The following is a 13,306-nucleotide window of genomic DNA, read 5'->3' as shown; positions in this document are numbered from 1 at the left end:
ATCGAGGCTTGTTTCAATAGTCACAACCTTCTACTCAAATCTGAGATGATGGATTGTATTCTAATTTCCTTTTTTTTTCTATCAAATAATTTTTTTCTCTTCAAAGGTGTAAGTTTTAATGTAGCTGGTGATAATCAAATTGGGTCGAATCATATACAAATTAAATTGGATATATAATAGATCAAAAAATTTTGATAATCTAAATATAATCTATTTATTAAATAAATTGAAAAATATTTAACTATTTTATTAAATAAATAATATAATTTAATCTACGATAATGAGTTAAACAAATTAGACAGAATAACGGGTTAACTATTGCCATCCTGCCATCCATCCGGTAGAATTCCTAGGTTGGCCCCCAACCAAAGTAGTTCATTGCCTGATCCATAGAAAAAGGCTTGGGGATCACTGCAGTGGCATCCCAGCGGAGCGGGCCGTGGCTTCCAACTGTACGACCTGGGTTTGAGTCTCCTGATGGACGCTGAGGTTCGATTAAATGCTATCTCTGAGATGATTTACCGTGATCTGCTGTTAGCGGTCCGGACGTGGAGTCTAAAAGTAGTATTTGATCCACTGATCCGTGGCGGTGCTGGAAAAACTTGGGGGCCCTACCATGTTACCAAAACCTCTGTTACCATGAATTCATGCAGGGCATCACTGTTCTTCTCTCCAATTGCCAGGGGCGCGGCTCTGTATGAGGCTCGTACTGCGGAGCAAGTCTGGGCGTATGGCCTTTTGCCTTGCCATTTGACCTCTCTTCCCGTGGGAGTCCTTTCCAAGCTTTATCTGTGCTGGCCGAGTGGATGCGCGCTGCTACATTGACGTTGCACTCACACCAAAGCAAGGGAAGACGGCATGGTTCAGAAACAGCTTAGCCAGCTCATGCTGTTCCAGTGAAGTAATGTCAGCGGGACCCACTGGAGTGTGATCACCCACCTCTCTAATATTGTTTAAGATTCCCAAAACATAATCCCATTTTGATTAAAACAAAAAAAAAACTTCTAAACCATATTTAAATATTTAACTCCTTATTGCTGCTTTTAAAAGGTTTATTAAACTTTAGGTCTGCATGAAGAAACATACCTTTCTGGATGCTTGTTAAACTTCCTTTTATCTACAAAGGCCGTATGTGAGTCTCCTTTTTATTTGATTCGTTACCTCATAAGCTAATTGAATGGTATCAAATGATTATTAAGCTTTGTTCCATACTTTAGTGATCCAAACAAGCCACATTGATCTATCCAATGTGAAAGGAGATGTATAACCTTTATTCAAGTTTGATTTATATATGTTTATGTGATTACGTCAGTCTCAAATATGGTCATGAGCCTAACCTAACTTTTTTCAATTATTATTTAACCAAAAAGAAAAGGAAAAAAGCTAAGTGACATTCATTATTGTCAATTTTTTTAGACACTTGTATCTTATATCAATCGAAAATACTAAGAGTTGTTAGCTACTGTGGTGAAATTTCTGACGAATATTTGTTGTGTCATGGCTCAAAAGTCTCAGGGTGTGTTTGGTTAGCTATTAATTTTTTTTTAATTTTTAAAAAATAAAAAATAAAAAAATAATATTTGATAATATCATGAAAAATAAAAAATTAAAATTAAAATAATTAAAATAATTATTTTATATATAAAATAAAATTTTTTTATTTTTTAAATTTTTTTTTTCTGCTTTTTTTTGCTTTCACACATCTAAAACGCCAAACCAAAAAGTAAAGAGCCTGAATCCTTTTCCTTCGTCAAGCTCTTCACCTCTCCACCTTCTTTTTCTTCCTTTCTGAATCCTTCTCCTTCATCGAGCTCTTCACCTGTCGTCCCCAAATATTACTTTTTGTTTTATAGCAATATAGTTATCGAACATACTTTTTACTTTTTTGTTTTTACTCAATAATAAAAATCAAAAAAAATAAAAAATATTTTTTAAAAATTAAAAATCAAAAAGTGTAACCAAATGCACCTTCAGTAAATATGAATATGTTTTATCTGCCTCTACCATTCATGAGCATCATTAAGCTGATCTTGATGCTCCTCAACCTTGGCCTTTTAATAAATCAAGCCTGAGCTTGAGCTTGATCTGTTTAACTGGCCAGTGACCCTAAATAAGCTTCTTAATAGTTAACCTCAAGTTATTCAAAAACAGGTTGGCTTCGTTTTCAACTTTATATGGAATGGCAAAACTCATCCAATGTTTGATTCACAACTAGAAATAGAATGAGAATCGGAATAAATTAGAATAGGAATTGAAATAACCAAATCCTTCTTGGTATATTTGGTTTATGATCGAAATCAGAATTGGAATGAAATTTTAATCCTAGGAGAGAGTAGAGATCAAATTTTGAAGAACTTGATCATTCCCGTTCCTTCTAAATCGGAATGGTAATAGAACTTATCCCAACTAAATAGAGGAAATAAGAATCCTTTATTTTTCATTCTTATTCTAAAGTCTAACTTTTCTCAACCAAACATACCTTAAATTTGTCTTGAATTAAACTTGAAATAGTATTGATGCACAAAAGAATTCTAAAAGGCCATGCGTGGATGGACCCCACAAAAATGAAACCTCCATCTTGGTATAACTGTTCCATTTTCATGTTTCCTATTATGGAAGAAAGTTTAGCAGAAGAAATCATGCAACCTTACTAGAGTGTGAGCAATAAAAAAGCATTAATTTGCTTTTAAATCCTATTCAACCCACAAGCCATGAATAGTAAATCTCATCTGTATTTCGTGTGACAAAGGCTAGTGTTTTGATAAGGTTAAGGTTGAACATACTAACTACAAAAATATTCTTTAATTTACTTACTATTTTGTATTGTCAATTATAATTCTTAGCTCAGTTACACCTACTATTTGATCCCATATGCAACTGAGGGAGATGTTTTTGTATCAGTGATTTATACCTTATATCTAATGAACAATTAAGGTTTCAATAGCAACACATATCGCCCCCCATGGATGAACTCCCTTCAACAGCACAATATCATGCCAATAGCAATGCTATTTGCATATGATGTTATTTATCTAATAATTATACCTTTAATTAATATAGATATTTACATTAAAAATTAAATATCTAATTTGAAAAAAGAAAGTGTTAAATAGATTTATTATATTATAAATGCTATTTTTTTATTATAATAACAATTCCAAAAGATGTGCTTTATTCCTAATTTTACACCATCTCCACCTTCATAAGTATCAAAGATGCAAGTTACTTGTAATCATAGAACTTCAAAATTATTTCAATGGTCATTATTTGTTGAGAAATATCAATGCATACCCTAGAAGCAATTATTATTTCCTTCATATATCACTTACGGCATGTTGTATTTTTATTGAGTATGAAACATTGGTTAAATATAATATATTAGTTCTAAATTTATTTTCTATAATTTCTAGAATCTCTCCATGTCAAACACCAACCTACTTAACCCAATCCTTTTGGTCACCATCATAGTACTTAAAATTTATTTTAGTGGAGTATGAATATAGATTTTAATCTATTAATGTTACAGGATAAAGTTATTATAAATCTATATAAGAAATAAGTATTGTAGAACATTAGATTGCTCAATCTATTTATAATAAGTTAATTTCACAGTAGAAAGGGGGAAACTCCTACACTATAATTATCTAGGTTCTAATTTTTGATGAAAAATTATCTAGGTTCTAATTCTTGGCTATTTAATATACACCTTCTAAGATTCAAATCTAAAATCTTGGTTACTAAAATAAAAATGGCATGACTACTGGAGCAAGCCTCAAGTCATATTTCCAGCAAATAAACTTTCAATTATGTGGATGTTACTTAAGATAACGAAAGTACTCTTTTTAATAAATTCCCGAACAACATAGAAAATAAGGGGCCTTATTTGTATTGGATTTTTTTATTATTTTACATATTTAAAAATATATGGAATTTTGCATAGCAATAAATTAGTGATTTTACAAAGGAAGATCAGATTTTTTTTTTTTAACAAAATGATACATATTTTTTCCAAATAATTATAACCTTGAATCTAAGTATGAGATTTGTCATACACATTTACAAATGCTTACTATGCTTCTACAAACATCTGGTAGATATATTTTGAATTTCAACATATTTTCTTGTATTTGATATAAATTTATTTAGATTCAAAAATAAAATTATCTAGAAAATCCTAAATATTTACAAAGAAAATTAATCCACTCTTCTCTTAGAAAATCGATAATTAAATAAATTTTGATTTAAAGTCCACAAAATCATATGAGATGCATATATTAAATAAAGAGTCTTTATGTTTTCTGTTCCCTCAAAATTAAAAAAATTTAGAAAGTTGGTCACCACCTGCCGCCTGTTTCTCTCTGTTACTGCGTTCCCAAGCCATCTCTCTTCTTCCATCACTACCTACCGCTGATAACTCTATCTCTCCTCAAACTCAAACTACCTCCCTCACCATCCCTCCTCCCTCCATGTTCCCTTACCCCACTCCACCTCCAATCCCTTTTTCTAGGTTAGGATTTGGAATAGGAGTTCAAACGAGGTGGGGCTTTCTCTGCTTCCTCTGCCGCTGCAGGGAGTGCGTCAGAAAGCGGCATTGGAGCTTAGATCCCAGGCCCCATTGCCCCCTTACCAACCGTATAAGCCCCAGTGGCAACCACCGACTCCCGCGGGATCTCGTCTCCAAGCGAAATTGGCTTCGTAGCTTCCGCTGTGTCGGTTGGGAACTGATTTGATTGGAATCGCTGGGTCTAGGACTGGGGAGGACAGTGCTCTTAATTTGTTTTTCTTCGGAGGACGAGAAGGGGATACGGGTATAAGAGGAGGAAGGGGAGGGAAAGGGGTTCTGGGTGTGGCTGGAGATCCGTGGTGCACAGGTACTGAGAAAGATTGGAGCTTGCATTTGAATGGAAATTATTTTTTGTTTGCTTTTTTTGGCGTTGCAATTATCGAATTATAGCATGATTTGATGAGGAAAAATGGGTGTCGAAATTAAAAAAAAAAAAAGGGATTTTTTTTTTTCTTGCTTAGGTGGAGAGCTCTCATACAACATTTTCTGTTTTAGGTTTTTTCCAAATAAATTGATATTTTGGTATGTAAATCTGTTATCTTGATTTGTTCATCGTTTTTTTTTTTTAAAGAAAATTAGTGCTGGAATTTGGTGTGGAAAGGGTTAGAAGGGTTATGGATTTTGAAAAGTTGTAATTTTCATGTTGATAGAAAAAGAGAATCTGATGGGTTTATTATGATAGCATTGAGATATGAATATACTAAATTTAGGTTCTTCTTTCCATATCACTATTTGATATCTTCGTGTCACGTGAGTATGGGTCTTATGTCACCTTGTGCAATACTCGTATCGCCTTTTATCTTCCTTTGAACTTCTTTTCAGGGAGCAATTGAAGGTTGCTTTAGACAAGTCATGCCATCCTTCACATGGATGCTGCTCCGTTGTTTTCAAAATTGAGCTGTTGCAAAATAATGATCGAACTGCTATTTGCCATCTGTAAGAATTTAAGAATCACTTGGTGCAGATGTAGGATTTTGGTTTTTAATCTAGTCTCTATATTACCTTCAAAAATGGTCTGGATGTATTTACCAAACTGGTATTGGTTAACATTGCGCTGGTTCTGATCCATCTACAATGGTTCAAGTAATGCTAAAATTAGAAGTGACTAGTAATTACATTAGCAGATAGTTCTTTTATCATTTGGATGTCCATATCAGCTCTAACATATATAGATTTGTCCTCCATGGGTTTCCCTCTCCAAGAATTCTGATTAATCATTTGATTATGTGGACCTGCAAGTAAGCATGCATGCCATATCTATAATTCCTCTCTGTTATGCATTGCATTCCTGCAGGGTATTGTCTGGATGTAGTTTCTTCAACATATTTTCTTCAGTAATCCCATTAGTAGATGGTCCTTTTATCCTTTGGATAAGTCCATATCAGCTCTAACATGTATAGATTTGTCCTTCATTGGTTTCCCTCTCCAAGAAATTGGATTATTAATTTGAGTATGTGCGCCTACAAATAAGCATGCATGCATGTACATGTCTATATTAATTCCTATCTATTATGCATTACATTCTGGCAAGGTACTCACTGAGTATAGTTTCTTCAAGATATTTTCTGCAGTCAGATTCATCTCTTCCTACCTTTTTCTGCAGGAATTTTGGCATCGTAAATATGTCATCATCTGATAGCACTCTTAATCAACATCTGTCCAAAAAAACAGTTCTTCTTGGTCTTAAGCTATGGGTCATAATTGGTATAAGTGTTGGGGTTATTCTATTGTTTGCTCTTTCTCTAGTTGTAATATGTGTTGCTATTCAGAATCGGAGAAAATATAGAAGGGCACCAGATAACCTACCAACCACTCAAATACCTACAGTTTCAAAGGAAATTAAGGAGGTAAGGGTGGAGCAAGTCCCATCCAATGACTTCATTGCACATGAAGGAATTCTTCTCACAATTCAAGAGAGATCCAGTGAAAATGACTCAAATAAGCTCGTGATGGATTTGAGCTTGCATAGATCAAGACATTCTGACAGAAATAGTCATTCTGGCTCATTTCATGATGTGGAAAAAGATGGCAGCTCCCACTCTGGTGAAGGAGGTTCAGGGATAGTTGCAGTTAACGGGTCATCTTCAACCTACCCCATAGATGCCCCCTCACCTTTGACTGGCCTGCCAGAGTTCTCTCACCTTGGATGGGGTCATTGGTTCACCTTAAGAGATTTAGAAATTGCAACCAATCGTTTCTCAAAGGATAATGTTATCGGGGAGGGTGGTTATGGTGTTGTTTATCGTGGCCGCCTGGTCAATGGAACTCCAGTCGCAGTTAAAAGGCTTCTCAACAATCTGTAAGTTAATAAATGAGTCATATAAAATTTTACAAACTCACTACCCAGGTTTGACATTGTGGGCTTCCTTTCTTTGTGCTGTTCTGGATTGCAGAGGCCAAGCAGAAAAGGAGTTTAGGGTGGAAGTTGATGCCATCGGTCATGTTCGCCACAAGAACTTAGTTCGGCTTCTGGGATATTGTGTGGAGGGCACTCAAAGGTACTTACCTCAATTTGAAATATGGCCGTGGTACTGCATGATTCCATATATATTTTGATGGTGGCATCATGTGACCTTTTCATGTCCCTGGATTAACAATTCTTTTTTCAATATTTATGAGTTGCTTTTTTTTTTTCAAGTAAATGTCAAGATTTTAATAGATAATGGTGAGTTTCAAGATTTCTAAAGCATTGGTTTGTTGTTTAAAAAAAAAAAATTGCTCAGGATGCTGGTCTATGAGTATGTCAATAATGGAAATCTTGAACAATGGCTTCATGGAGCCATGCACCAGCGAGGTTCTCTTACTTGGGAGGCTCGTATAAATATTCTCCTTGGCACAGCTAAAGCGTAAGTCAAATCATCATGAAACTCTCTCTCTCTCTCTCTGTCACTATTTTTCGCAAAATTTTGTATATTTTTATGTTAAAAGATGGATTCTGGTCATTTATAGATGTTTATAATTGTAACTATTTGGTTGAAAGTGTTATATCATTCCGGAATATTGAACTCCATTATTTTATTTTTAGAGTTACATAGGTCTTAGAAAATTGCCCTTGGTAGTTAATGAAGGAGCATACTTCGTATCTCATGGGTTATGTCTGTCTTCCTTTTTTTGCCTTTCTTTTCTATGAATGTTAAATTGTCGGTTAGACATCATGGTTTGACTAGATTATGATTAGATTTTTTTTCCTTCCAGTCTTGCTTATTTGCATGAGGCCATTGAACCAAAAGTCGTCCATCGCGACATCAAGGCCAGTAACATATTGATTGATGATGATTTCAATGCCAAGGTGTCTGATTTTGGTTTAGCAAAGCTGTTGGGTGCTGGGAAAAGTCATATCACTACTCGAGTAATGGGGACCTTTGGGTAAATGTCTGCCCCCACATCTTGCAAAGCATCATCTGCTGCATCAGCTTAAATGTGTTTTCCTGGAAAATTAAAGATATAACACAATAAGATTGTTAATTGTTGAATTCATCATTTTCAGTTTTCCATTTGCAGGTATGTGGCACCAGAATATGCTAATACTGGACTCCTTAATGAAAAGAGTGACATTTATAGCTTTGGGGTTCTTCTATTGGAGGCGATTACTGGGAGAGATCCTGTTGATTATGGACGTCCTGCTAATGAGGTACAAAAGGATCGGTGTTTGATAAATCTATCTGATTCAGTTTGATTCAGTTTAAGTGATGGTTCTATAATGGTTTGGTAGATGACCCTAAAACATTTATCTTCACACCGTATATGAACCATAACTTATTTTATTTCGATGCTTCCATATCATGGATGAAACTAAAACATTTATGCTGTTAAGGGAAAATGGTTTATCTTATGCCCACTTAAAGCATAGTTAAGGAGCTTTGGAAACATGAAATTTTAGAATTGCTGATCTTGATCAAAGGCATTTTGTGCATTTTCGAATAAGATATCTCACCATGCTATTTGTTACCAGGGCATAGTTATGGTTTCCATGCCATCAAAGCATTAAAGCCATTTCCATTTACATGGATTTTAAAACAAATCTTTTGGATCCTTTTCTCATAAGGAATCCTCATTGCTCATCACTTAGTTATCTACATTCATACATGGTCCCATTGCTCTAATGTATTGTCATTGCATGGTCACGTACCTGCCAGAATCTTTTTATATGCTTCTGACTCTATTAATGCAGTTATTACATCTAGATTCAACCAGGAATCCAGTCTTTAATTTTTTCTGTTTATTTGGTGTTTCATTTGGTCTTCTGGACCTCCAATTGGATTTAATTGATTTCTTCCCTTTAGGATAACTTCTTGACATTAATGCTCTTGTTTAATGTAATGTTAGTTTATCAAACTCAATATCAAGGATTTAAATCCCCTAGGATGGAGGTGTCATGGTTTCTATGGAATGGGATGCCATGTTGTTCTATCCCATCTCGACAGTAGTCTTAGTCATGTATCCCAGTAGATATCCACCGTCTCTCTCCCCTTCTTCTTTTTTTTCCTTTTTTTCTTCTTTCTCTTTCTTTGCTTTCTTCTTTCCTTGCTTTCTTTTTCTTCTCCCTTCCTTTTTTTTGTCGTCTTTCCTTCCTTTCTTTCCTCTTTCCTCTTCTCTCCCCATGCGGCGGCGTTTCGGATTCTCGACCCTATCCCGGTGATGGCCGGAATGCCTCCCATCCTGCTGGAATATAAAATCTTGTTCAATATATATTGATTTTTTATTAATAGCATGCGGCTAACATTATAAAAGGATTTATGGAGGTTCTCGTTGACATGGAAAAAGCATATGATTAGCTTCTAGCAGTGATAGCATGTGAGTGTTTAGATAGAGCGCCTTTTTGAAGATGTTTTGATGACTTTAGAATCATTTATGAGGGATCACAATCTAGTACAAGGTGCAAACCAATAATTCAGATTCGTAAATTTATGAATGATCATCCAGCAATGGATATGTGCTATTAATTTCTTTATTACTATTCCCCAGTGTTTGAATTGTTGTGATCTCAGTTTATTTTTATGTATGGGCTTTAGCACACTAATTTATGTAACTGTTACTAGGTTCAAAAGTTCTATGTTAGGAGTCTGATGAAATGGCTTTGTACATCACCTTTCTACTGAAAGCTGTATTCTTCTCTTATTTTAAGCGATTTTTGTTCTTCAGTTTTCAACAGTGAGTCATGCTTAGACAACCTACTAAATAATTATAGAAAGTTGTATATTTTGGATAGGTATATAATTTCCTTTCTCTGCCCTCTTGCATTCTTTTATATTCTCCTTCACATAAATCATATTTAGATCAATGATTTCTGTATAACAAGCTTTAAAACCTAGCTTGTTCTCTTTAGACCATGCTGTAAACTTTGCCCTAAAACTCAACCTGCTCCTGCTCTCCCATGGTCCTTATCCATTAAAATTTGTAACATTTTCTATTAAATGTCAACGTTGAAAGCTCAAGGTTTCTTTTCATTTATTAAATTCTTGCATATGGAAGATATGTAAAATTGTTTGTGTGATCTTCCTCATAAATTCTCTCATGTTGATTGCAGGTAAATCTGGTTGACTGGCTTAAAAGGATGGTTGGCAGCAGGCGCTCAGAAGATGTGGTAGACCCAAATATGGGGACAAGACCATCTACAAGAGCTCTCAAGAGGGCTCTTTTGGCAGCCTTGAAGTGTGTTGATCCAGATTCAGAAAAAAGACCAAAGATGAGTCAGGTTGTCAGGATGCTGGATTCAGATGACCATATTCCACGTGAGGTTTGGGTTCTAATCTTTTTTTGTTTCTAATAACTTGAGGCACTTGTAAAACTAGTGTGGTAGTTCAGAACATAAGTGGGATACAAGATTCAGCCAAGATCAAACTCACGTAATAGATGGTAATTATATATCAGCTTGACTAGCTGGTACAACACAAGTATCAAGTTGGAAATCAGTGTACATATGCATGTCAGTATACTATTGGATGAGAAAATTTTTTGGAACTATGGCCTTCCAATTTAAGGAGAAAATTATGGGACATTTTGCTTCTTGATTTCTTCTGAAATCTGGATTTCCAGAGCTTTAATTTGTGGTTCAAGAATGGAATCTAAATAATTATTGACCATAATCTGCTTTTTTGTCCAAGAATTTTATTAGCATCAATCTAACAAGTGTAACCATACCTGAAATTAGTTTCATTACGTACCCTTTTTTTCTTTCTTTCTTCATTCATTTCTTCATTTATTTTTATTTGGTGAAACAAGGTCTGCCATGACCTTATAGCCTGGCATAGCAACAGCTTATTACATCATAATTTGAGAGACCCAAGCTCATGTTGCAAAATCAAGGGTCCAGACCATCTTCTTATGAATAGAATCATCATGCCAGCCATCTTACACCTGCAACCTGATTGGCTTCATGCTGCACGAGGCCATGAAAGCATTACATAAATTACGACACATCTCATGTTATGTGAGCTAAATATGGCTACTGGTATTTCACTACATACCTTTGTTTGCACAAAGTCCTTGATACAGGATGGCTGGAGCATAATACATGCTGCATTCCAGTGGTCTCATATGTTCTTTTGCTTGAAGTATATACAGCATGCTTGTATATCAAGTGTTTTTATTTGAGTCTGGCTTCATTCTCACTATTCTGACATATTTTAACTACATCTGTAATGATTCTTAATAGAAAATCTTGAGTTGGTTAATAACTTGTCAATTAAGTTATTTGTCTATCTGTATACAGATTTTGTAGGTTTTATTTAGTTTAATAGTTGAAGAAACCTGCATTATTATACAGAGCCATCTGACTAAGAGAAATTTTCAGGACCGAAGGCATCGGCGTAACAAAGCAGGAAGTGGGGAAATTGAATCTCAAAAGGAGAACTATGACACAGACAAGAGTGATAATCCCGATTCGACATCCAATGGCTCAAGGAATGGATCATCATCATACAAATGATTAGGAGACGATTTCAAGTTTGGTTGCTCTCGTTATTTGGGGCTGCTTGGGTCCAATTCCACTTAATGACACTTAGACTAGATAAACTGCAATCCAGAGCAAATACATCGGAAGAAGCATTGTATTCTTTAGACCGAATGCATTTTTTTGGTTTTTTATAGCTAGTTTACTATAAGATATCAATATGTACAGGTTGTGTATTTGTTCTTGCATTTGCATGATGGTCGGTGCTTCTATGGCATTTCAAACTCTAGGACCTGCTCTATTATTCCCCTGAAGAATTTTATATGTAATGGAAGCAATATATTCAATAAATGCTGGATAAGAAGCTGGCACCCTATTTGTTAGCAGCAATCTACCAAGTGTAGGTTTACCAAGTGGATACTTAAAATATTTTTTGTAACATTGCATTGACATAATCTGTATGAATTTTTAATAGCAAATTGTTATGTGACAACATGTTTATTGAAAATATTAGATTATGTTCATTATATGTGAAGTTATATTGGAATACTATTGAATATATTATATATTGTTGTCCATGCTAATATTACAATTGTATTTTCATAATAATATGCATATGCTATTGTCTTATTTTGTTATCATATATTAGATTTTGATGCATATACTAGTAATAAAAGTTATATTCATATGTTTACTGTGAATTTAAATATTAAGGTTAAAGAGTGCAAGGCTAAATTGGTCGCTGTGTTTTACCAGTTTTAAAATATTTGTGTATAAAACTAGGGTATTTTGGAGGTCCTTTGTTTATGGATCAAGATTTCTCATGTACAAAAGTTCTTTGAAACGTATTTTTTTTTTCTCAAGAAAAAACTAAATCTCCTACACACCAAAGTATACTCTACAACTAATATGACTCAACCATTTCTATTTGGAACGTTGAAGGACTTATCAATGGGACCGGCTGCCTTCCAAAGTGGTTTGGGTGCGTGACGGTGATGATGACCTCTCATTCACATGATCGGATCTATTTTTTTGTGGATAGATATTTTGAAAAGGTTGATCAATTTTTTTATTAATCAAGTTATTTATATTCTCACGTTTTTCAAAATAGATAAGTTACTTTTTTATAAATAATATTTATCCATCAAATAGAGAAAAATCTTATCTACTTGGGAGATGTGTTGCTCCTTGAATTGATTTTGATGATTACAAAGCATTTGAGGAGGTTACTAATGATTTTAGCTTGGAAAAAGATTTATTATATTTCAGGAGCAAAATCATAATTTTATCAAGTTCTGATTCGGAAGCTTCAAGAGCAAGAGCAGAAGATTTGTAATCTATTGGAGGCAATTTCAATATTTTTGGATGTGTATTTTGAAAGAAAATCATATTTATAAATTTGAGTCGACCCCATGAGTCGACTCATAGCAAAAGGGGCTGAACGGCATGCTGAATTCTTTGGCTAGCACACTCTGTGAGTCGACCCCATAAGTCGACTCCTGTGAATGAGTCGACCCTATGAGTCGACCTCTGTTGCTATGCAAGTCAAAAATACATAACTGTTAATTTCTGTTCTGCGCCACATGAGTCGACCCCATGAGTCGACCCCTGTGCATGAGTCGACCCCTGCGACGGAAAAACTCCACAACGGCTAGTTTTTAGTTCGTTTTGGCTGCATTTAATACCCATTTAATGTGCTCCAACGGCTCTATTTCAGCCCAGATTACTCTCCACCATTATTTGAAGTTATAAAAGGTACTCTAAGGAGGGAATCAATAGGGTTTTGAAAAGATTTTGAAAAGGTTCTTCAAGCATTCATTTCAACCCTAAGTAAGAGCCCTCTTAAAAGT

The 13,306-nt window shown here is 34.7% G+C and overlaps 1 protein-coding gene across 1 annotated transcript; it reads left to right on the top strand.

Moving 5' to 3' along the window:
- Positions 1 to 4,356: 4,356 nt before the first annotated feature.
- On the top strand, positions 4,357 to 11,846 carry LOC105036325 (probable receptor-like protein kinase At2g42960). The gene is made up of 9 exons (XM_073248782.1): positions 4,357 to 4,871; positions 5,387 to 5,500; positions 6,168 to 6,863; positions 6,958 to 7,062; positions 7,288 to 7,410; positions 7,760 to 7,930; positions 8,066 to 8,195; positions 10,092 to 10,301; positions 11,358 to 11,846. The coding sequence occupies exons 3-9, from the start codon at positions 6,187 to 6,189 to the stop codon at positions 11,490 to 11,492; spliced, it is 1,551 nt and encodes a 516-aa protein (XP_073104883.1). The 5' UTR covers positions 4,357 to 4,871; positions 5,387 to 5,500; positions 6,168 to 6,186; the 3' UTR covers positions 11,493 to 11,846.
- The last annotated feature ends 1,460 nt before the right edge of the window (positions 11,847 to 13,306 follow it).

This window comes from Elaeis guineensis, chromosome 14 (genome assembly GCF_000442705.2).
Source record: "Elaeis guineensis isolate ETL-2024a chromosome 14, EG11, whole genome shotgun sequence".
Taxonomy (NCBI): Eukaryota; Viridiplantae; Streptophyta; class Magnoliopsida; order Arecales; family Arecaceae; genus Elaeis; species Elaeis guineensis.
This window is presented reverse-complemented; position numbering and strand designations above follow the sequence as displayed.

What these genes read in the sequence shown, in the direction of transcription:
- LOC105036325 (XM_073248782.1), top strand. Translation starts at nt 6,187, where the DNA reads ATGTCATCATCTGATAGCACTCTTAATCAACATCTGTCCAAAAAAACA. An exon ending in AAAAGGCTTCTCAACAATCT is followed by an intron (nt 6,864 to 6,957) that starts GTAAGTTAATAA and finishes TCTGGATTGCAG; the next exon opens with AGGCCAAGCAGAAAAGGAGT. An exon ending in ATGGACGTCCTGCTAATGAG is followed by an intron (nt 8,196 to 10,091) that starts GTACAAAAGGAT and finishes TGTTGATTGCAG; the next exon opens with GTAAATCTGGTTGACTGGCT.